The following is a 24161-nucleotide window of genomic DNA, read 5'->3' as shown; positions in this document are numbered from 1 at the left end:
TGTTCTGAAATTTAATTAAAAAGGCTAAACAATCATTTTCTCATTACTAGCCAAATAAATATTCATAGCAGTTCAAAAAGCTTGGACCGAATTCCTTTGCACAATTTGTTTTGATAACCTTGTGCACCTACTACTTGATAAAATGAGTTTATATCCTTGTGAAAGCATGTGGCAGATTCCCGTTATTACCCTTTGGTTTTATGTAAAGTTTTAATTTTGCAAACATGCCTGTATTGTTGTATTCTGAAGTTGCTTTTGATCCTCTGTTTTTGGGTAAAAGATGTGGGTGGGGGAATGAAGTTTTTTGAATGACTCATAGTTGGCCCGATGGCTCAGACGAAGATAGATCTGGTGCTCCCGGTGCCGCTGGCTCCAAGCAATGGCGGTGGCAGCCTGCGGAGATCCAACAGCGCACCCATGATCAACGGCTTGAGTGACAACGCTCAGGTTTTTCAACCAGAGGCCCTGCGCAATCGGAGGAACAGCACCACTGTTAGGAACCGCCACAGTCAGGGGATCAGCATCAAGGGAGGCAGTGAAATCAAGATGCCAATCCTGATCTTAAAGATCTTGAAAGGTCTGGCAGCCTACAAGACCGAGGCTCGATATGTGGGGGACGCCATCGTAACACCCTAGATACCCCTTCCCAGCTCCCCCTCGCACCCCCTGCAGCCTCCCTCACCTCCCCCCCCCCCCCCCCCCCCCCCCCCACCGTAGAGATTGGGCGCCACAGGTTGCCTTTGCCAGTGGGAGAGGTGATCGCATCTCACTGGACAGCTACCGCCCGCCTCAAACCGGGCAGCCCCCGGTCAGTAATGTTCTGTCCCGCCACAGTCCACCTGCTTCAATGGGTGCTTGGAGCTCAGGGTCACTGCCCGAAAAGTGGACTGTAACACCGCACCAAACAGCACGACAGAAAAAGGAAAGAAGGTACCAACCCTTCGTTTTGCAAGCTGAAACGTCAGAACTATGCGTCCTGGCCTGTTGGAAGACCCTACACAACTCAACGATTATCTGAAGACCGCCATCATTAACAACGAGCTCAGTAGACTCAATGTAGACATTGCAGCACTTCAGGAGACACGCCTCCCTGCTAGCGGATCTCCAAGAGAGCAAGACTACACCAACTTCTAACAGGGTAGGGCTCCTGAAGAACCAAGACAGCATGGAGTGGGCTTCGCCATCAGAAACTCCTTGCTCAGCATGATAGAGCCACCTTCAAATGGCTCGGAACGCATACTGTCCATACGACTGTTCACCGCCTCTGGTCCAGTACATCTACTCAGCATCTATGCTCCAACACTCTGCTCCCCATCTGAAGCTAAAGACCAGTTCTACGAGGAACTCTATGATATAATTAGTAGCATCCCCAATACTGAACATCTGTTTCTGCTTGGGGACATGAATGCCAGGGTTGGGGCCGACCATGACTCATGGCCCTCCTGCCTTGGGCGCTATGGCATTGGAAGGATGAATGAGAATGGACAGAGACTGCTTGAGTTGTGTACCTATCACAACCTCTGCATCACCAACTCGTTCTTTCATACTAAACCCTGTCACCAGGTTTCTTGGAGGTACCCAAGATCACGTCGTTGGCACCAGCTGGACCTCATTGTCACAAGGCGAGCCTCTTTAAACAGTGTTCAAATCACACGCAGCTTCCGCAGTGCGGACTGCAACACCGACCACTTCCTGGTGTGCAATAAGGTTAGATTCAAACCAAAGAAGCTGCATCACTCCAAGCAGAAGGGCCGCCTGCGCATCAACACTAGCAGAATTTCTTATCAACAGCGGTTACATAAGTTTCTAAATTCACTTGAAAAAGCCCTTCAAAACACTTCTACAGGGGATGCAGACACTAAGTGGGCCCACATCAGTGGCGCCATCTATGACTCAGCAATGACCACATATGGCAAATGTGTGAAGCAGAACGCAGATTGGTTTCAATCTCACTTTGAAGAGCTAGAACCTGTCATAGCCGCTGAGCGCATTGCACTGTGAACTACAAGAAAGCCCTCAGCGAGTTAACATCTGTATCACTTAAAGCAGCCAGAAGCGCTGCACAAAGAACAGCCAGGCGTTGCGCAAATGACTACTGGCAACACCTATGCAGTCATATTCAGCTGGCCTCCAACACCGGAAACATCAGAGGAATATATGATGGCATTAAGAGAGCTTTTGGGCCAACCATCAGGAAGATCGCCCCCCTCAAGTCTAAATCAGGGGACACAATCACTGACTAACACAAACAAATGGACCGCTGAGTGGAGCACTACCTAGAACTGTACTCCAGGGAAAATGTTGTCACTGAGACCGCCCTCAATGCAGCCCAGTCTCTGCGTGTCATGGATGAGCTGGACGAACAGCAACACAATCGGAACTTAGTGATGCCATTGATTCTCTAGCCAGTGGAAAAGCCCCTGGGAAGGTCGGCATTACCCCTGAAATAATCAAGAATGCCAAGCCTGCTATACTTTCAGCACTCTACGAACTGCTTTGCCAGTGCTGGGAGGAGGGAGCAGTACCACAGGACATGCGCGATGACAATATCATCACCCTCTATAAGAACAAGGGTGACCGCGGTGACTGCAACAACTACCGTGGTATCTCCCTGCTCAGCATAGTGGGGAAAGTCTTCGCTCGAGTCGCTTTAAACAGGCTCCAGAAGCTGGCTGAGTGTGTCTACCCTGAGGCACAGTGTGGCTTTCGAGCAGAGAGATCCACCATTGACATGCTGTTCTCCCTTTGCCAGCTACAGGAGAAATGTCGCGAACAACACATGCTCCTCTACGTTGCTTTCATTGATCTCGCCAAAGCCTTTGACCTCATCAGCAGACGTGGTCTCTTCAGACTACTAGCAAAGATCGGATGTCCACCAAAGCTACTAAGTATCATCACCTCATTCCATGACAATATGAAAGGCACAATTCAACATAGCGGCGCCTCATCAGACCCCTTTCCTATCCTGAGTGGTGTGAAACAGGGCTTTGTTCTCGCACCTACACTGTTTGGGATCTTCTCCCTGCTGCTCTCACATGCGTTCAAATCTTCAGAAGAAGGAATTTTCCTCCACACAAGATCAGATGGCAGGTTGTTCAGCCTTGCCCGTCTAAGAGCGAAGACCAAAGTACAGAAAGTCCTCATCAGGGAACTTCTCTTTGCTGACGATGCTGCATTAACATCCCACACTTAAGAGACTCATCGACAGGATTGCGGCTGCCTGCAATGAATTTGGCCTAACCATCAGCCTCGAAAACGAACATCATGGGACAGGACGTCAGAAATGCTCCATCCATCAATATCGGCGACCACGCTCTGGAAGTGGTTCAAGAGTTCACCTACCTAGGCTCAACTATCACCAGTAACCTGTCTCTAGATGCAGAAATCAACAACCGCATGGGAAAAGCTTCCACTGCTATGTCCAGACTGGCCAAGAGAGTGTGGGAAAATGGCGCACTGACACGGAACACAAAAGTCCGACTGTATCAAGCCTGTGTCCTCAGTACCTTGCTTTATGGCAGCGAGGCCTGGACAACGTATGTCAGCCAAGAGCGACGTCTCAATTCATTCCATCTTCGCTGTCTCCAGAGAATCCTTGGCATCAGGTGGCAGGACCGTATCTGCAACACAGAAGTCCTCGAGGCGGCCAACATCCCCAGGATATACACCCTACTGAGCCAGCGGCGCTTGTGATGGCTTGGCCATGTGAGCCGCATGGAAGATGGCAGGATCCCCAAGGACACATTGTGCAGCGAGCTCGTCACTGGTATCAGACCCGCCGGCCGTCCACGTCTCCGCTTTAAAGATGTCTGCAAACGCAACATGAAGTCCTGTGACATTGATCACATGTCGTGGGAGTCAGTTGCCAGTGATTGTCAGAGCTGGCGGACAGACATAAAGGCGGGGCTGAAGTGTGGCGAGTCGAAGCGACTTAGCAGTTGGCAGGAAGAAAGACAGAAGAGCAAGGAGAGAGCCAACTGTGTAACAGCCCCGGCAACCAATTTTATCTGCAGTGCCTGTGGAAGAATCTGTTACTCTAGAATTGGCCTTTATAGCCACTCCAGGCGCTGTTTCACAAGCCACTGACCACCTCAAGCGCTTATCCATTGTTACGAAAGTACTTCCTTTTTTTGTTAAATTTTGAGGACTTGTGTTTTAAAACGGAAAAAAGGATTCCATAGATGCTGGACTTCGTTTTTTTTTTAAAAAGTAATTGAAAGGTCTTTTAGACTTGGTTTGTTAACAGCCCTTACTGGAAGGCACTTGTCTTCAGATAATTACCCAGCAGGGGTTTTTGACTTGGAGAAGATGTTTACAGAGAAGTTACAGGTCAAGCTGTATCGGGGTCAGGAGGCTTGACTGTTGAGATTGTTTTTTTGATTGGCTTTGTATAGTCAGTTGGAGTTTTAAAAATCAACCTGAAGGACAAAATCCCAACTCAGCCTTTCCCATCTCTTTGAAAAGCCTTCCAGTTTTTCAATCTCTTTGAGAAGCTCTTAGAAGCAAGTGTAAGAAATAGAGAAATTGATAATGCATTCCTCCTGAAAGGCCTGCCTGAAACCCCAGTTGCCGCATTTCTCCTAAGACGCTGGAAAAACCTGCCGGATAAATCCTCGACACCGCCTGACTGAATTACTCGAGAAAGATCCCAGTGACAGCCGTCTACACTAATTTGGGACGTCAAACCAAAACGAAGACAACTGACACAGAGGGTAGCAGTGGAAGGGTGCTTTTCTGAATGGAGGGCTGTGACCCGTGGTGTTCCGCTGGGATCAATGCTGGGACCTTTGCTGCTTGTAGTATATGTAAATGATTTGGAGGAAAATGTAGCTGGTCTGATTAGTAAATTTGCGGACGACACAAAGGTTGGTGGAGTTGCGGATAGTGATGAGGATTGTCAGAGGATACAGCAGGATATAGATCGGTTGGAGACTTGGCCGGAGAAATGGCAGATGGAGTTTAATCTGGACAAATGTGAGGTAATGCATTTTGGAAGATCTAATACAGGTGGGAAGTATACAGTAAATGGCAGAACCCTTAGGAGTATTGACAGGCAGATAGATCTGGGCGTACAGGTCCACAGGTCACTGAAAGTGGCAACACATGTGGTTAAGGTAGTCAAGAAGGCATACGGCATGCTTGCCTTCATCGGTCGGGGCATAGAGTATAAAAATTGGCAAGACATGCTGCAGCTGTCCAGAACTTTAGTTAGGCCACACTTAGAATATTGCGTACAATTCTGGTCGCCGCACTACCAGAAGGACGTGTTGACTTTGGAGAGGGTACAGAAGAGGTTTACCAGGATGTTGCCTGGTCTGGAGGGCATTAACTATGAGGAGAGGTTGGAAAAACTCGGATTGTTTTCACTGGAACGACGGAGGTGGAGGGGCGACATGATAGAGGTTTACAAAGTTATGAGTGGCATGGACAGAGTGGATAGTCAGAAGCTTTTTCCCAGGGTGGAAGAGTCAGTTACTAGGGGACATAGGTTTAAGGTGCGAGGGGCAAAGTTTAGAGGGGATGTGCGAGGCAAGTTCTTTGCACAGTGGGTGGTGAGTGCCTGGAACCTGCTGCCGGGGGAGGTGGTGGAAGCAGGTACGCTAGCGACGTTTAAGAGGCATCTTGACAAATACATGAATAGGATGGGAATAGAGGGATATGGTCCCCGGAAGTTTAGACAGGCATCAAGATCGGCGCAGGCTTGGAGGGCCGAATGGCCTGTTCCTGTGCTGTACTGTTCTTTGTTCTTTGACATCTTTCCATATCTTTTTTTTCTTCAAGAATTTGCAAGTATTTGGCCAAGTATTCTTTTTGTCTTTTTTTTGTAATGGAGCTCTAAAGAGAAAATCTTTTTTTTTTTCGGTTAACCTGTGTGTATGTGTGTGGGGCTAAGATAAAAGGGACCTTTTCATATTTCAATTTGTGTTAATGTTTTGTTACTGGTTATGTCTTGTTTTAAAATAAACTGATAATTTTGTTATTTGTTAAAGTAACCTGTTTGGTCTATTTTATTCTGGGATAAGAATAGAGTCTATGATTGACCGTATCGGTAACTGGGTAAACATTTAAATATATATTGTGACCTGTGAAGAAGCGGAACTAGAAATGACAATGCGCTCCTCCTGCCTCAGTCGTAACATTACTGTCGTCTTTTTGGAAGCTATGCTGATACAGTCCTTAGTACTGAACACAAGACAAAGCGATACCAAGGGAAGTCGCTTGATCTGACCAAGGGGACAGTGCAGCTCATTTCTTGTCTATATTAGAGCCTTTCTTTTGTGGCAGGCACTACAGTTCTGTGATATCAAATCCTAGTGAAGAGAATTGTTGTAGTGGTCTTGGTGTCAACTTGCAAGACTGTTGACAAATCCCTTTTTAGCTAATCTAATACTACAAAATGCACTTTGAGATAACCAGTATATTTTTTTTTTACCCACTGAATCCTAGCTGGTTTGCTGGGATGACCTGGCTGTTAAGTGGACACATTGAGTTTTGTTTTATGACAGTGTTTCAAACTTTATTCAGATTTTCACTGCAAGAATGTTCAAATGCAATGTGAATCTCTCCCACTTTCAATGTTAAATGAGATTCAGAATTAGCTGCACTGTTCGTGCAAGACTTGCAGATTGAAGGAGTGGAATTTAGCTACATCAAAAGAAATGTGGCAGCCATTGGGGCAATCTGCATACTTTTGACTGAGCATTATATGTAGGAAAATCATGATTTTTCAATTTGTTTTGGAATGTCTGGTGGTCTATGCACCATTTGAACCCATTGCCCAAGTATGGGATGTAAACATGGTGCTATATTTAACTTGCATTCTCTAGTTATGTTATTGGCAGGAAAAACCTTAAGGCCCAAACCTCTTCATTGGCCCTGCTCTTGGCTTCAGTGGGTAAACATCATGCTCCAGTAGGCTGTATGATTTGCCCCTGTTGTAATTGATTTGATTAATCCATACTTGAAAATGTCTTTTGCTTGTAGAACTGGGCATTAAAACGGGAAGTAAAAAAAAAATTTCCAAACAGCTGATTTGACAAAAATGTGGCTCAATTAACTACCTGAATGTGTGTTTTGAAGTAGAGAAGTTTCTTCTCAACATGAAAAGTGAGATATTTTATTGTCTTTTTAGGGTGAACATGAAGTGGGAGCAGAAATAACTATGGTTACTGAGGGGTAATGGAACACAGAGTGAGAGCGCAAAGATATATTGATAACTGAGTTAAGACCCTGAGCCATCTGTTGCATAAGCATTTTCTTGTTAACTCTGTGCAGTAGTACAGAGTGCCACATCCAGTTCTTTCTCTCAGCTCCTCATACCACATCATCTTCTGACAACTAGACCCTCAATTGTATCTTTTAAAAACTTGCAACAGTAGCTCAGCAAATACATTAACTTGTCTTAGTGATTGGGAATGGAAAGGGATCAAGGTGAATCCCATTTCAAGAGAAGAAAAATTGCAACTAATACTCAACTGCTGTGAATGTCTTGCTTTGAACTCAGCTGGAAATATTCTAGTTTGTGTATGAATTAATTCAATTGCACGTATTGTAAGATTTGTCACAGGAAAGTTTTTTTTCCTCTTTAAATTCATGAATGTGAGCAGATCTCAAGCAGTGCACTTGAAGTTTTCTGAAAGAAAGATGTACACTTTTTTGAGAAAGTTCCAGTTGGAAAAATGGAAATGGAAATACATTTGCTGAAAAGCCCTGAAGAGACAAAAAATTTGCTTTGCATTTTATAATATGCATTTTTTAAGTGCTAGTTTAAATCTGATCTAGTGCTATGTTTAGAAGTTGGGGAGGGGTGGGTGGGAAACAGTCAGCAGTGATATAATGAACAGATACCATTCTCTTTCCTTAAACTTATTTTTGCCAATGTATGTAAAAAAAAACATTGAAGGTATTTTAATATGCATTTGCTCAGATAGTCTGTTCTAGAAGAATTTTCCTTCAGAGTTGAATATGGTTCAAGAGCAGCACATTATGAATGTTTTCAGGAGCAGGAAGCTGAGTGTATTAGCTACTCTGAGCATTGTGTATAGTATGTGGAAAGAAACTAAAACTTAATCTAAAGCTTGTGGTGTTTTATGTGCAGGTTGACTCACTTAACCACACATGCAGGAAAGTTTTGATATTTAGATTTCTGTGCTAATGATTGAGATGACATTTTAAGCAGCTGGTTCCCTCATGTATCTGGTATTTCAGCCACACAAGGCATGTATAAAGATCCATATAAAAGACACAAGGACTCAAATTCCTTCATAAACCATACAATTTTATTCGAAAGCCACCTAGTATGTAATGTCTGCTGACATTTAGAGATCAGGATTGGTAACCCCTATGTTTTTATAAATTTGAGTATGATGCATTTCTACATTGCAATGCATTGCACGCAAAGGAAATCTTCCCTCTTCATGCAGTGCTGTTGGTAAGTTCTTATATGCAGCTCATTTAAAGCTTTACACTGAAAATGGTTATGAAACTACTTCATGGTTTGTTTCTAGTTTGAAAGCAAATGTTAAACATTAAGCATAACATTTTTTGTCAGTTTTAGTCTGCAAGCACAGTGAAACCTGTGCAAGTGAATACCCCAAAAAAGGGCACTCCCAAAAAACAGGCACTTATTGACGGTCCCAAATAATCTGCATTATAATGGATGCAAGCTGCACCTTGAAACCACAGACCATCATAAATTATTAACTACAGACCACCTTCAATGCATCGAGTCCATTTTCAGCTTAAAACATGGGGCACACAGGTAAGTGTGAGGCGGCAATGGGTGAAACGTAGCTTTTGTGCAATGGAGATCCCTTTGCCCAACATCCATAGTGACAAAGAAACCGCTCCATCTCTGGAATTAAATATTTGCATGGCTCTGTCCCAGCAATAGAGAGGTTTCTGTACTTCAGTGCATGCAGGGTAAAGAACTCCCCATTCTACCTCACCTTCAGTTTACATCCCGGTGCCGGTTGCAGTGGCTTCACTACAGTTTCCCACCTCTGGCCTGGTGATGTCACCTCACCACCGCAGAGAGCCAGGACCAGGTGTCATGGACCCTGTGGAACTGTGAACTACGCAAGCACAGGTATCTAGAACAATCCAGGGTCGGGTGTTGGGGAGCTCTGGAATCAATGTGGTTGGGAGGTGGCGTGCGGAGCTGGGAATCGGGGGGCCTTGGAGATTGTCAATCAGAGTTAATTCAAGAGTCAGCAATTGGAGAATCAAAAGTTGGGATTTGTAGAGAGAGGGAGACTAGGAACTCGGTCTAGAGATGGCGACTGGGAAAGCTGGGCTTATGGAGCTACTATGGGCTGGGGAGAGAGAGAGAGATTGGGAAATGGGGGTTCAGAGAGAGACTGGGGAATGGGGGCTCGTGGTCAAAGGTCCAGGAATGTTTGCACTCAGAGTTGTCAATCCTAGCCATCTCAGTTCACCAGCACATAAGATACCAATGAACTTCTAACTGCCCCTTACCCACCCCCCCAACGCTTCAAGCAGTAGCAGCTGCAGCACACGGCCGGGGGGGGGGCAGTGGTGGGGGGTGGTTTCTGGTTCCAGACAAGGGTCTGAAAGACATAAATTCTGCCCCCAATTCGACTGGGGGTGGGTGAGGGGCTCTTCCTTGTTAAAGGAAGTAGGGGAGCACATTGTAGATGCCCTAACTATAGTCTTTGAGTTCCCTGGATTCAGGAGTGGTCCCTCTGGATTGGGAAGTTGCACATGTCACTCACTTTTTAAGAAGGGTGAAAGGGGGAACAAAGGAAATTACAGACCAGTTAGCTGGCATCTGTGGTGGGGAAGTTGCTGGAGTCTATAATCAAGGATCGGGTGGCTGAACACCTAGAAAAATTTCAGTTAATCAGGGACAGCCAGCATGGATTCATGACGGGAAGGTCATGCCTGACAAATCTCATTGAATTTTTTGAAGAGGTGACTAAGGTAGTGGACAGGGGAATGTATATGGATGTTATTTATATGGACTTCCAGAAGGCATTTGATAAAGTCCCACATAAGAGACTCTTAACTCAGGTAGAAGCCCATGGAGTTGAGGGCAAATTATTGACATGGTTAGGAAGTTGGTTGAGTGGTAGGTGACAGAGAGTGGGGATAATGCGTAAGTACTGTGGCAGGATGTGACTAGTGGTGTCCCACAGGGATCTGTGTTGGGGCCTCAATTATTCACATTATTCATTAATGACTTGGATGATGGCATAGTAAGTCATATATCCAAATTTGCTGATGATACAAAGTTAGGCGGCATTGTAGACAGTCTAGGTGTTTGCCTAAATTGCAAGGAGATATTGACAGTCTAGGTGAATGGGCAAAACTGTGATAGATGGATTTCACTGTGGGCAAGTGCGAGGTTATCCATTTTGGACCAAAAATGGATAGAGCAGGGTACTTTCTAAATGGGCAGAGGTTAAGAACAGTGAATGTCCTAAGAGACTTGGGGGTTCAGGTGCATAGATCTTTAAAATGCCGCGAGCAAGTGCAGAAAATAATTTAAAATTAATGGAATGCTAGCCTTTATATCTAGAGGATTGGAGTATAAAGACACAGAGGTTATGCTGCAGCTGTACAAAACCCTGGTTAGACCCCACTTGGAGTACTGTGAGCAGTTGTGGGCACCACACCTTAGGAAGGATATATTGGCCTTGGAGGGAGTGCAGCATAGGTTTACAAGAATGATACCTGGACTACAGGGGTTAAGTTACGAAGCAAGATTACACAAATTAGGCCTGTTTTCACTAAAATTTAGAAGGTTAAGGGGTGATCTGATCGAAGTCTTCAAGACATTAACAGGAAAAGACAGGCTAGATAAAGATAAACTATTTCCGCTGGTTGGATATTCTAAAACTAGGCGGCATAGTCTAAAAGTTATGGACAGACCGTTCAAGAGAGATGTTAAGAAGCACTTCTTCACGCAAAGGGTGGTAGAGGTTTGGAACTCTGTCCCACAAACAGCAGTTGAAGCTAGAACAGTTGTTAATTTTAAATCAGATAGATTTTTGTTAAGCAAAGATGTTAAGGGATATGGGTCAAAGACAGGTATATGGAGTTAGGCCACAGATCAGCCATGACCCCATTGTGGCGGGACAGGCTCGAGGGTCTGAATGGCCTACTCCTGGTCCTATCTTCCTATCTCCATCTCTAGACCGAGCTGCCAGTCTCCCCCTCTCCTTGAATCCCAACTTCTGAATCTCCGATTGCTGACTCCTAAGTAACTCCTGATTGGCAACCTCCATGGCCCCCAATTCCCAGCTCCACATGCCACCTCCTAACCACATTGATTCCTGAGCTCCCCAAAACCCGACCCTGGATTGTTCCAGACACCTATGCTTGCATAGCTTATAATTCCACAGGGATTCTGACGCTACATCAGCCACCTTGCCCTTTGCAGGCTGCCAGTGTGGCAGATCCCAGAATCAGGACATCCCTCCCTCAATGGAAAAGGACCCAGGATGGTAAATGAACTTAGAAACCCAGTGAACAGCAAATGAACTGAAATCCCATTCTGATGGCAGGGCTCCAGAATTAGGCACAATCCCAGGTGAGCGTGATAAAAAGAAGCAACACTGCAGGAGATACAGCCAATCTTGAGATGTTCGGCTTATCCCATTTATTGTACGTAGAATGATCATTTTGAAAAAGTCACCTGCAAATAAAGGACACCTGATGCAAAGACCAAGTATTCCTATTTTATAGGTTTTAATGTAATAAAAATTGGACTGATTTAGTTATAAGTAATGCAATATCCTGCAGAGATACCATTGTTCTGCTTTGTTGTTCCTCTATTCACTATTTCAACAACAGCAACAACTTATATTTTATATAATAAAAGCAAAATACTGCGGATGCTGGAAATCTGAAACAAAAACAAGAAATGCTGGATTCACTCAGCAGGTCTGGCAGCATCTGTGGAAAGAGAAGCAGAGTTAACGTTTCGGGTCAGTGACCCTTCTTCGGAACTCCGAAGAAGGGTCACTGACCCGAAACGTTAACTCTGCTTCTCTTTCCACAGATGCTGCCAGACCTGCTGAGTGAATCCAGCATTTCGTGTGTTATATTTTATATAGCTCATTTCAAATAATAAAACGTCCCAACGTGCTTTCACAGGGACATTATAAAACCAATATGACACCGAGCTATCGTAAGTAGATATTCAGGCAAATGACTAAAGCTTGGTCAAAGAGGTAGGTTTTAAGAAGTGTCTTAAAGGAGGAAAGAGAGCTAGAGAGGCGGAGAGGTTTAGGGAGGAAATTCCAGGGCTTAAAGCCTAGACAGCTAAAGGCACAGTCACCAGTGGTGGAGTGACTAAAATTAGAGATGCTCAAGAGGCTGCAATTATAGCAGCATAGATATCTTGGAGGGTTGTGGGACTGGAGGAGATTTCAGAGATAGGGAGGAGTGAGGCCATGAAGGGATTTGACGACAAGGATGAGAATATTAAAATCAAGCGATTGCTTAACTGGGAGCCAGTGTATGTCACAGAGCATGATTGATGGGCTTTGGTGTGAGTTAGGATACAAGCAGCAGAGTTTTGGATTACGTCAAGTTTGCGGAAGGTAGAATTTGGGAAACTGGCTGGAAGTGCTTTAAAATACTCAAGTCTGGAGGTAACAAAGGTCTGTATGAGGGTTTCAGCAGCAGGAGGTTGGAGTCCGACAATGTTGCGGAGGTAGCAACAGTCAGTCTTAGCGATGCCGTGGATGTGAAGCTGAAAGCTCATTTCGAGGTCAGTTATGACACTGAGGTTGAAAACAGCCTGATTCGGCCTCAGCCCAGTTGCCAGGGAGAAAGATGTAGTCACTGGTTAGGGAACTGAGTTTGTGACAATGTCTTCAGCCTTCCCAGTATTTAATTGGAGGAAATTTCAATGGCAAATAGAAGCTATGGCATGGATTTTCTTTTTCAAGAGCAATTCCAGACAGCTGACCCGCACATTCCGCCAGCCTGGCATTCCCAATGGGCGTCCAATCCATTTTGTGAACAGGACCTTCTTTGCATTGGGCTGGTGGTTTGCAACCAGAAACCAATTCCACTGGGAAGCCTGCTGGATCCTGGCTACCGGCTGGCCTTTGGACCAGAGGAACGCATGTTCCTGAGGAGATCCCAATCTGGTAGGGTATTGGCTGGGGGTGGATGGATAACCAGTGCGGCAGCAGCTCAGATAAATAAAAGCAAAATACTGTGGATGCTGGAAATCTGAAATAAAAACAAGAAACGCTGGAAATACCTCAGCAGGTCTGGCAGCATCTGTGGAGAGAGAAGCAGAGTTAACATTTCAGGTCAGTGACCCTTCTTCAGAACTGGTAGATATAAGAAATGTAAAAGATTTAACAAAAGAGAAGGTGTTGGTCGGACAAGGTCACAGATTAGCTGACCAGAAGGTCATGGAGCAAAGGCAAACAATATGTTAATGGTGTGCTGAAAGACAAAGCATTATTACAGATTGGGTGTTAATGGACTGAAAACTGAACCACCACAAGCACAAACATGAAAAAAACACAGTGGGTAGGCACAGTAGAAACAAACTAAACAAACTAAAATAAAATAAACACAAAAAATAAAAAAATAACTAAAAATAAAAGTAAAAAGGGGGGCCCTTCATGCTCTGAAATTATCGAACTCAATGTTCAGTCCAGCAGGCTGTAGCATGCCTTATCGGTAAATGAGATGCTGTTCTTTGAGCTTGCGTTGATGTTCACTGGAACACTGCAGCAATCCCAGGACAGAGATGTGAGCATGAGAGCAGGGGGTGTGTTGAAATGGCCAGCAACTGGAAGCTCGGGGTCATGCTTTCAGATGGAGCGGAGGTGTTCCGCCAGTCTGCATTTGGTCTCCCCAGTGTAGAGGAGACCACATTGTGAGCAGTGAATACAGTATACTACATTGAAAGTACAAGTAAATCGCTGCTTCACCTGCAAGGAGTGTTTGGGGCCTTGGATAGTGAGGAGAGAGGAGGTAAATGGGCAGGTATTACACCTCCTGCAGGGGAAGGTGCCATGGGAAGGGGGCGAGGTGGTGGGGGTAATGGAGGAGTGGACCAGGGTGTTGTGGAGGGAACGATCCCTTCGAAATGCTGATGGGGGAGGGGAAGATGCCTTTGGTAGTGGCATCACACTGGAGGTGGCGGAAATGGCAGAGGATGATCCTTTGGATGTGGAGGCTGATGGGGTTGAAAGTGAGGACAAGGGGAATCCTGTTGCGGTTCTGGGAGGGAGGGGAAGGGGTGAGGGTAGAGGTGCGGGAAATGGGCTGGATATAGTTGAGGGCCCTGTCGACCACAGTTGGGGGGAATCCTCGGTTGAGGAAAAAGGTAGACATATCAGAAGCGCTATCGTGGAAGGTAGCATTATGGCAGCAGCTCAGGCTGCAAGAACCCTCCTCCTCCTGACTCCACAAAAGTAAAGAGGAACATGCCTTCGGGATCCTCTTTGGTCAGACCATCAGTTACGTTGGCAGGCGTGTACACCCCGCTCACTCCAAAGATAGGACCCCGATTGAAATATTTCGATCACCTGGGTGCCTTCTTCAGGTGACCATTTACTCAGAGGACCCCAGAAAAATGGTGATGGCCACTGTGATGGCAGTGCATTCTTATACTCTCTCAAAATGAGGCACAACCTTGTTTACCTAACCTATGGTGAGAAAACAGACAATGACAAACCTGCTGCTGGTGCATGGTCTGCGAACTGTCATTGCGTTTGTTAGCAGAATGCCAACCAGCTGCATTTACAATTGTGATTGAGACCAGACTTTTCACAGATGTTGTACTATATTCACCCATATGGTAAGATGTATGAAATGTGGGCAGAAGTTGTTTTATGCACCAAGCCAGCCTTGATTTCTGTTGCTTCCTGCTTTATAGAACTTACCATTTTATCAAAAGTTGCAAGTTTGTTCAGAGTGGTTACAATTAAGTGAAAGACACTATACTGCATTCAGAATGTTTAAGACAAATAGAATGGAAATTCCAGCAGCCTAGTGCTTGCTGAGCAGTACCATTTTTTGCCTTTGTACAGGGACTGAGAACAATGTTCATGGCATTAGTGATGTTTTAGACCTTTTTTGCAATAAATTGAGCATAATTCTATAAAGTTAGAATATTCTATCTACGTTTTTGTGAATAAGTAGTTAAATCTACAGGCATTTGGTCACCTGGTCAGCAGATTGCTGCACAAAGGTAAGAACAGATGCCGATTGCCGTAAATATATGTAATCTATGGTGAGTGAAAGGGAAATTTAGTGTAAATTACAAAAGATGAGGCAGTAATTTTAGAATCCTAACAAGTTGGATATCCTTGCATATTTTCCTTCCTTTCAGGATTGCAAAATGTTCCTAAAATTAAGTAGTTTCTTCTAAAACTGCTTTTCCTTGGTATGTCTCTGCCTTCAAAAGTACTCTCTCTCCTGACTATGGTTTTACCACTTCTGACCCTCTTCCCTTTTCTTTCTCGTGTTTAGGATCTATTCTTTATTACCTGAGACATTTCTGTGCTTAATCTGTTTGAGGGATCTAAGCTGCAGATAATGTTTGTAATTTATTTCTTTTTTTTTTAAGAGCCGTCCTTGCAGGTGGAGGCTTCTCCACATGGACCTATCGACAGGGTTATGATGTTAGCATTCCAGTTTTTAGTCCATTGTCAGCAGATGTCAATCTACCCGAGAAGCTACCTGGGTAAGAGTCACCAACTACATGATTGGAGATACAGCTGTATTTTCAGCAGTCTTATTTTACCAATGTTGTTTATAAGCTTCCAAACGTACAGCATTAAGATTGCAGTGGGCAGTTTTCACAGCAGTCTAGTAGTTTATTTTAAGAATTTTTAAAAATCTCTCTCTACAATGTTGAGTTTAGGATAAATGAAGTATGCTCCCTCCCCTACCCCAGCAAAGTGAATTTGGTTGTGGGAAACCTGTACGGAAAACATTCCAGTGTTGCATTTCACTTAGTATGTAATTGAAAGGAATAAAACTGCTGTTACAGTGAAATTGCTACCAGTTTGCAGTGAAGATTGTGCAGCAACCACACATTGTTTGGCTTACAATGATCACTGGAAAAGACCTCACAGTTTATTGGAAGCTGGTTCCTTCAGTCATAAAGCACTGAGTCTTTTATTTGTGTTTCTCATTGTATTTATTTCAGTTCAGCTTCAGGCAACTGTGTCAAGGGCAATACTTTTTGCAAAATGACACACTTATTACAAACTGAAGCAACCAAAAGGTTGTAATGCACTTCAATTTACAATAGATTTAAATCAGTTTTAAACTGAGCTGACTACTTACTATAACTTAATTTAAATTTTCTGTTTGCATTTTAACAAATTTGTCAAGCAAAATGTTTACTATGATACATTCCTGCATGTGCCCCCATTCAGTGATGGGAAGTGGTGATAAACATTCATTGGACTCGATGCGGGATATATTTTGGATGCAAACATGGACTGGTGTTGCTGAAAACAGGACAAGGCCTCCTGCACTGTCATTTTGCTCGCATTTGACAGCATATTAGTAAAGAGTGTGTTCATGGAAAGAAAGAATTCTGAGAAAGCATTGTGAAAATGACCCTATGTTATTGGTATATTGGGTCCTTTATCCCAAAATCATAAACCACAGGCGTGTTTGGTGGAATTGGATGTCACAAAGGAAACAAAGATCCTGATAGTGTAAAATCGAGTTAAATTTACAGTACATCAAAAATACATCACAAATATTTTTGAATATGATAGATAATACTAGTCCTGTTTCATTGTTTATAATATCTCTCTTCAGTTACAGGATGTATTTTATCTTGTCTGCACAAACTGCTATCCATTTGGAATACCGTTCTGAGCTGGAGGCCATGGAAGCAGAGCATGGAGATGCTCTGTTAATCCTAGACAAATGTACCAATTTATCAGAGGGTGTCCCTTCCACAAGGAAACGCTGCCACAAAAATCAGGTCTTTGACTACCCACAGATTCTGCAGGTATAATATAATTACATGCCTGAAGACATTTATTAATTTACAGTGATGCTTATACATAACTTTGATTTTCAGCTATGATTTTGAGATGGGAGATGGCTTTCTACCAGTTACTGCTTTAACTGTTTCTACGTAAACTCGTCTAGTAACAATGTATTGGATATGACTCTGTGGGGCCATGATGAGGAGGGGAGGAACAGAGGGGCATATGTGCCAACTATTGGTGTTTCACAGCCACTATTTTGAGCTATTTTTGCCTTGGTTGGCAGGCAAACATTGGCACCACTCCCAGCTTCTTTGGACTGGTTGCAACAGGACTACCCAAGGGAAAAAGTACTTAATGGTAGATGAAGTACCCACAGTTTAACATTTGAGAAAATGTCATCTATCCAGTTGCTAAGAACACATTGTGCAACATCAGTCAAGCTGTTTGTTTTGTTAGTAGTTGCAATGCTGGTGAAGAGAAAAAGGCAATCTTGTACAAGACCAGTTGAACATATGAATGCAAGAAATTGGAGCAGGAGTAGACCATACAGCTCCTCGAGTCTTCTCCACCATTCAATAAGATCATAGCTGATCTTTGACCTCAATTCCACTTTCCTGCCTGATCACCTTATCCCTTGATTTCCCTAGAGTGCAAAATCTATCTATCAGCTTTGAATATACTCAATTTCTTAAGTGTCCATAGGACTCTGGGTTGGATAATTCCAAAGATTCACAACCTTCTGAGTGAAGAAATTCCTCCTTATCTCTGTCTTAAATGATCAACATCTTATCCTGAGACTCTGCACCCTAGTTCTAGATTCTCTAGCCAGGAGAAACAACCTCTCAGTATCAACCCTGTCAAGCCCCCTCAAAATCTTTTAAGTTTCAATGAGATCACCTCTCATTCTTCTAATCGCCAGAGAGTATAGGCCCAATTTATTAAACTTCTCTACATAGAACTGCCCTCTAATCCCTGAAATTGAACCTTACCTGCACTGCCTCTAAGTCAGATATCCTTCCTTTGATAAAGAAACTGAAACTGCACAGTACTTCAGGTGTGTTCTCACCAAAGCCCTGTACAATTGTAGCAAGACTTTCCCTTCTCTGATGCTCAAACCCCTCGCAATAAAGGCCAATATTCCATTTGCCTTCCTAATTGCTCACTGTACCTGCATGCTGACTTTCTCTGTTTCATATATGAGGGCTCCCAGATCTCTCTGTCAACATTTAAAAGTTTCTCACCATTTAAAAAATATTCTGCTTTTCTATTCTTCCTACCAAAAGGAGTTGAAGAGCAGCCCTAGCCACAGAACAAAGAGGGAAGGGAAGAGGTGACCTAAGATAGGGACTGAGGGTAAGCTAGCCTTAGAACAGGGAAAATGGAGGGGATGCTTAGGTTGCAGCATGGGTGAGGCCTAGAACTTGGTGTGAACAGAGAAATTCATGTGAGTAAAAGAGGAAGATGATTTAAAAAAAGGAAAGTCAAAGAAATTAAAGTGGAAAAAATTATGGAAATATACATGCTAACTGTCCATATTTTGAGGTCAGAGTTTGTTTGCAGGCAGAGGTTAGTACAGCTATAAGCTCTACCCTCATTTTTGCTCCCAGCGCGTATTTAATGTTTCTCCAAGGGGTAGGACTATGTAATAGATGGCAACTTCTATTTTGTAAAACATTGAGAAAAATCCTGTGCGGCCAAGAAGAGTACTGGCATGAAATGGGAATGAGATGAGCGAAGCATGCTTCCACATCACATATTGACAACCTATCAGATCTTGCAAGTGGAGAATTTCAATATAAATCCACAAAAGCCAATAACCTCTTCACAGAAATGAAGGAGTATTCCTGCAATGTTTGCTACAGTCTTCCATTATACAAGTGATGGAATGTTGGGGATGACTGCAGTTTAAGTTATTACAACTTCAACTTAAATTGTGAGAGTAGAACAAGGGCACATGGGTTGAAACTAGTAAAAAGGTAAATTGAGGACTGGCATCTAAATATTCTTAACACAGAGTGACTAATGTATGGATTAGGATCTAGATGGCAGAGGTGTAAATGCTGGAGTCATTTACGAAACAACTGGGTGCTGCAATGGGAGCACTTTAGATCTTTTGGGATTGTGACGGAAATCACACCTGCCAAATGGAAACATGAATTTCATCATATGGGACACTGCTCGAAACTTTTTACTGGACATTGCAAATAACTTTTTAAAAGCAGAACTGAACTGTTAAAAAAAAAAAAAAAAATTGCCAAGTACATTTGCATTGTGAGAAGACAAAGGCTGACTGAGAGACAGAAGCAAAGTACCAGTCTAGCTGGAACAATGGGTGTGCTCCCTGATTCAATTAACGAGATTGGTTTTGCCAATAGGGGCAGCAAAAGACATCGACACCCCTTTGACTTTGTAAGAGCCAAACTCTACCCCCGACCGAGTATGTGTGAAAGACTGAAAATTCAAAACACTCTCCAAGGACTGCTGTTTCAAACAGAGATGACCACATAGCCTACCTGTTGGTCAGACTGGGGTTTTTTGAATTGTGCCTCAGAGTGAACAAGGGACTGCAACTGAACCCGAAGAGGAAAGGATCTCTCTCTCTCTCTCTCTCTCCACCCCTCTCCAGCAAAGTCCCAGGGAAACCATGGTGGCAGCTTCTAACCCTAAAGACTACAAGAACTTTATAGGCGACCAGCAAGAAGAAAATTGAAACTTCCCTTCGGCCTTCTGGAACCAGAGAAGCAAACCTAAAATTGTGCACGTAGGCCCCCCAGTGAGAACTCCAAGACTTTGACTTCAATTAAGGACATTACAATCCAGTATTTGCATTCCATTTAACAACTTTATTTCAACCTCCCAACTCTTTCTTCCCCTCTGTATCTATTTGTGTGTGTATGCTTCTCATATGTGTGTAAGCGTGGATGCATCACATATTTTAGTAACTTTAATCGGTTTAGAGTGGTAAAGTTAATAAACTTACATCTTCTTTGTTTAAACTCAAGAAAACCTGTCTGGTTCATTTGTAATTATATTCGAGGAACAATGAGCAAGGGTTCACTGAAGTGGTAAGCTAAAATCACTGTGTTTAAAAAGATAAACCCTGTTACGGCCAAGCCAGAGAAGGGGTGAGAGGGGAGCCTGAGACCCCTTCCTCACCTGCTCATAACAGGATAGATGAATTAAGCTGGACCAAATGATCTTCCTCATCCTTAATTATTTTGCTATCTTTGAAGTCCATGTCACACTGCACTTTATGTGTATCTACCTCAAAGGTTCACATACAGGGCTATTTTGAAGCTGCTGTTCAACTTTTGCTAGTTTTCTACTTTGGCCTTTAAAGGGAGCAAGATGAATTTCAATTTTCTTGTCACTTTGGGAAGATATTCAGTGATTACTGAAATGAGATTTAGTCACATGTTCTAGCTGCTCTGAATTGGCAATGTGAGAATCTGGGAATTGGTTGATTGCCCAAACTCTTGGCCAGAAGAAACAAAAACAGAGAATGCTGGATACGCACCAGGTCAGTCGGCCTATGTTAGTTTATTTTCTTTCTTTTTGTTCTGTTCTATTTATCACATACTACCATCTTTCTAGTTGAAATCTTCCTCATTGTCCTTTTTATCTTCTTTGCAAGGAAGTTTAAGTGAGGCCCATCTTTCTGAACAGCTTTTCCCTGCTTCCCTGGACCAGGAATTTAAAAACAATTCTTCTATACCATCTCATTCGCCATGTCTTGATGTATCTAACATGTTTCTGTTTGATCAGTCCAATGTGTGGCACTGCAAGTAATTCTGGGATTATTACCTTGGAGGTTTTGCACATCAGATTAAATCCTAAAACCTTAAATCACTGCTCTAAAATCTCAATCCTACTCTTTCCAATAAGAATGATATGAAGCACCACTTCTGGGGGTTTCCCCCCCATTAAGAAGTTTTTCCACCTGTTATGTCACTTACTCTGGCTCAGAGAAGCAACACATCATTCATGATTCTCTGTCACAGCTGGAAGTGAGGTTGTCTGTCCCTCCAATTATTGAGTTTCCCACTAAAATGTCTGTTATAATGGATAATTCCACTTTGCCTGTTGTGTTTATGATCAACTTTGCCTGTACCTCTGTTCTTGTGTGCATTGCAGGTGTCAAGAACCATATACATATTGGATAAATCCCAACTCAGAGTTTTCTTGCACTGGTTCCTTCTGTCACCGCCTTCAGCAGATGTTTACCCACTTCCCCATCTCTTTTTCATTTTCCCTCCCTATTTGCATTGTCCAGCTGAATGGGACTGACCTTGCTTAGTTTCACTCTTGGCTATCCAGCCGCAGCCAGAGAATTCTTGCAACAGCTTCTCTTGTTTCTGAACCGCTATCTCTGGAGTCCTTCAAGGATCAATGCTTGATGACCTCCAATTTCTCGTCTACACAGTGCTCTTCCACAACATCATCCAATGAGACAGTGTCTGTTTCATCTGAGCTCTCATACAAAAGCAAAATACTGGGGATTCTGAAAATCTGAAATAAAAGCAGAAAATGCTGGAAGTATTCAGGACAAGCGGTATCTGTGGAGAGAAAAGAAAAACATGCAGTTATGTAGCACCTTTCACAACCACTGGGCATCTCAATGTGCTAAATTTAAAACAAAATACTGCGGATGCTGGAAATCTGAATTAAAAGATAAATGCTCGAAACACTCAGCATCTATGGAGAGAGAAACAGAGCTAACGTTTCAGGTCAATGACCTTTCATCAGAACTGGTGGGGTCATGGTCCAAGGGTAGGTAGGAAGAAGTGTCTGAGAGTTGGCACTCAGCCTCTGCAGTATGCTAGTCAATAACAACACCACTCTTGCCAACAGGTTTGATCACTGTTGGGGTTAGACCTGAGAGAACGAAGTGCATGAAGTTCAGAGGGAGAGAGGTTAGAGTGAGTGAGGGGAGTCTTGAAACTAAGACAGCCAATATCACAGCGACAGTTCTCAATGAAAAGATCAAGAGCGGGTAAGCGGTCAAAGGGGTCCAGGTGGAGGGAGAATGCTGGAGGCAGGTGAATGGGTCCACTGGTCAGGGGGAGGACTCCTGGCAAAGAAATGAGCCCGGAGTTGAATGCGACGGAAGAAGAGCTCAACGTCATGCCAATATGAAATTCATTGAGGTGGGGGCATAAGGGGATAAAGCTGAGCTATATGCTATGTACAGATCGATCTGCATCAAAGAGGGGAATGTTAGAGGGTATTGTGAACAAGGGGTGAGATTAGAAGGGATGGGGTCAGAGGGAAGTGAAGGGGAAGAAAGATCTGGAGGTTGTTGGTACCCATGAGTTGTTAGAGCTCGCATTCCCTCTTAACACCTGAAAGGAAGAGAAAATATTTTTTGTTAAAGTGTCGGATAAGACAAAGGTTAAAATGAAATTGTGGAGCAGGACAACTTTGAGATAGGGTGAGTTGTGCTGCTGGAGAGAAAGAGGTTGAGTGTGTACATGTGGCAGCGCGTGGCACTGAATGTGGATCTCAGGATGCGGTGAGAGCAGCAGTCCGAGGAACATTGTATGTATGCCTACCTCCAGTCTGGAAAACAACCGTTAACCACTACTCTCTGTTTCCTGTCACTCGGCTAACTTTATATCCATGCTACCACTCTCCCTTTTATTCTATGGTCTTCACCTTTGCTGGTTAGCCTATTGTACGGTACTTTATCAGACACCTTTTGGAAGTCCATGTGCGCACGTCAACTGCATTACCCTCATCAACCCTCTCTGTCACCTCATCAAAATCTCAAAGAAGTTAGTGAATCATGATTTGCCTTTAACAAATCCGTGCTGGCTTTCCTTAATTAATCCAAGTCACTTAGCCAAGTGACAGTTAATTTTGTCTCGTATTATTGTATCTCAATACTTTCCCACCACTGAGGTTAAACTGACTGACTTGTAGTTGCTGGGTTTATCCTTTTACTGTTTTTAAAAAAGAGTATAACATTTGCAATTCTACAGTCTTTTGGCACAACCCTTGTATCTAAAGAGGATTGGAAGATTATGGCCACTGCCTTCAGAATTTCCACTCTGACTTGCCTCAGTATCCTCGGATGCATCCTGCCCAGTCCTAATGACTTATCAACTTTAAGTACAGCCAGCCTTTCTAATACTTCCTCTTTATCAATTTTTAGCCCATCTAGTGTCTCAACTGCCTCCTCTTTCACTATGACTTCAGCAGCAGCATCTTTGGTAAAGTCAGATGCACAATACTTATTTAGTGCCTCAGCAGTGCCCTCCGCCTGCATGCATACATCCCCTTTCTGATCCCTAATCAACCCCACCTCTCCTTTTACTACCCTTATACTGTTTATATGTCTTCAGAAAACTTTTGGATTCCCTCTTATATTGGCTGCTAGTCTCTTCTCATATTCTGTCTTGCCTTTTATTTCCTTTTTACCTCCCCTCTGAATATACCTATCTTCAGCTTGCTTCTTATTTGTATTATCAATCTGACATCTGTCATATGCACCCTTTTTCTGCTTCATCTTACTCTGTATCTCTTTCGTCATCCAGGGTACTCTGGCTTTGAGTGACCTACCTTTCCTCCTGGTGGGAATATACCTCAACTACACCCAAACTATCTCATCTTTAAAGGCAGCCTATTGCTCCATTACAGTTTTGCTTGCTTATCTTTGATTCCAGTTAACCTGGGTGAGATCTGTTTTCATCCCATTAAAATTTACCCTCATCTAGTAAAGCATTTTTACTCTCCATTGCTCCTTGTACTTTTCATATCTAACTTAAATCTTAAACTGTTCCCTAAAGGTTCCCTGACTGACACTTGACCACTTGACCTATCTCATTCCACAGAACCAGATCCAGCAATGCCTATTCGTCGTTGGGCAGGAAACATGCAGATGAAGAAAATTCTCCTGAACACACTTCAGAAACACTTTCCCCCTCTCTGCCATTTATTATTATGTCAGGCTATTTCAGGATAATTACATTCCCCTATTATCATTACTCTATAGTTTTTGCACCTCTCTGTAATTTCCCTGCAAATTTGCTCCTCTGTCTTTCCTGTATAATGCACCCAGTACTGTAATGGTGGTACTTGTATTTGAATCCCTCAGTGGCCTCGCCCCTCCCTATCTTTATAATTTCCTTCAGCTCTAAATGCTCTGAGAACTCTGCATTTTTCCAACTCTGCCTCTTGTGCATCACCCATTTCCTTTGCCTC

The 24161-nt window shown here is 43.4% G+C and overlaps 1 protein-coding gene across 3 annotated transcripts in view; it reads left to right on the top strand.

The window, feature by feature from the left end:
* ext2 (exostosin glycosyltransferase 2) overlaps positions 1 to 24161 on the top strand; it is a 231496-nt gene that overhangs the window by 57749 nt on the left and 149586 nt on the right. For all 3 annotated transcript variants that reach the window (XM_068046470.1, XM_068046471.1, XM_068046472.1), the window contains exons 4-5: positions 15569 to 15685; positions 16780 to 16975. In XM_068046470.1, coding sequence (XP_067902571.1) covers positions 15569 to 15685; positions 16780 to 16975 — 313 coding nt within the window. The remainder of the gene's footprint in view (positions 1 to 15568; positions 15686 to 16779; positions 16976 to 24161) is intronic.

This window comes from Heterodontus francisci, chromosome 14, assembly GCF_036365525.1.
Source record: "Heterodontus francisci isolate sHetFra1 chromosome 14, sHetFra1.hap1, whole genome shotgun sequence".
NCBI classification, from domain to species: Eukaryota; Metazoa; Chordata; class Chondrichthyes; order Heterodontiformes; family Heterodontidae; genus Heterodontus; species Heterodontus francisci.
The sequence above is the reverse complement of the archived record's forward strand: the minus strand, read 5'-3'. Positions and strand labels throughout refer to the sequence as shown.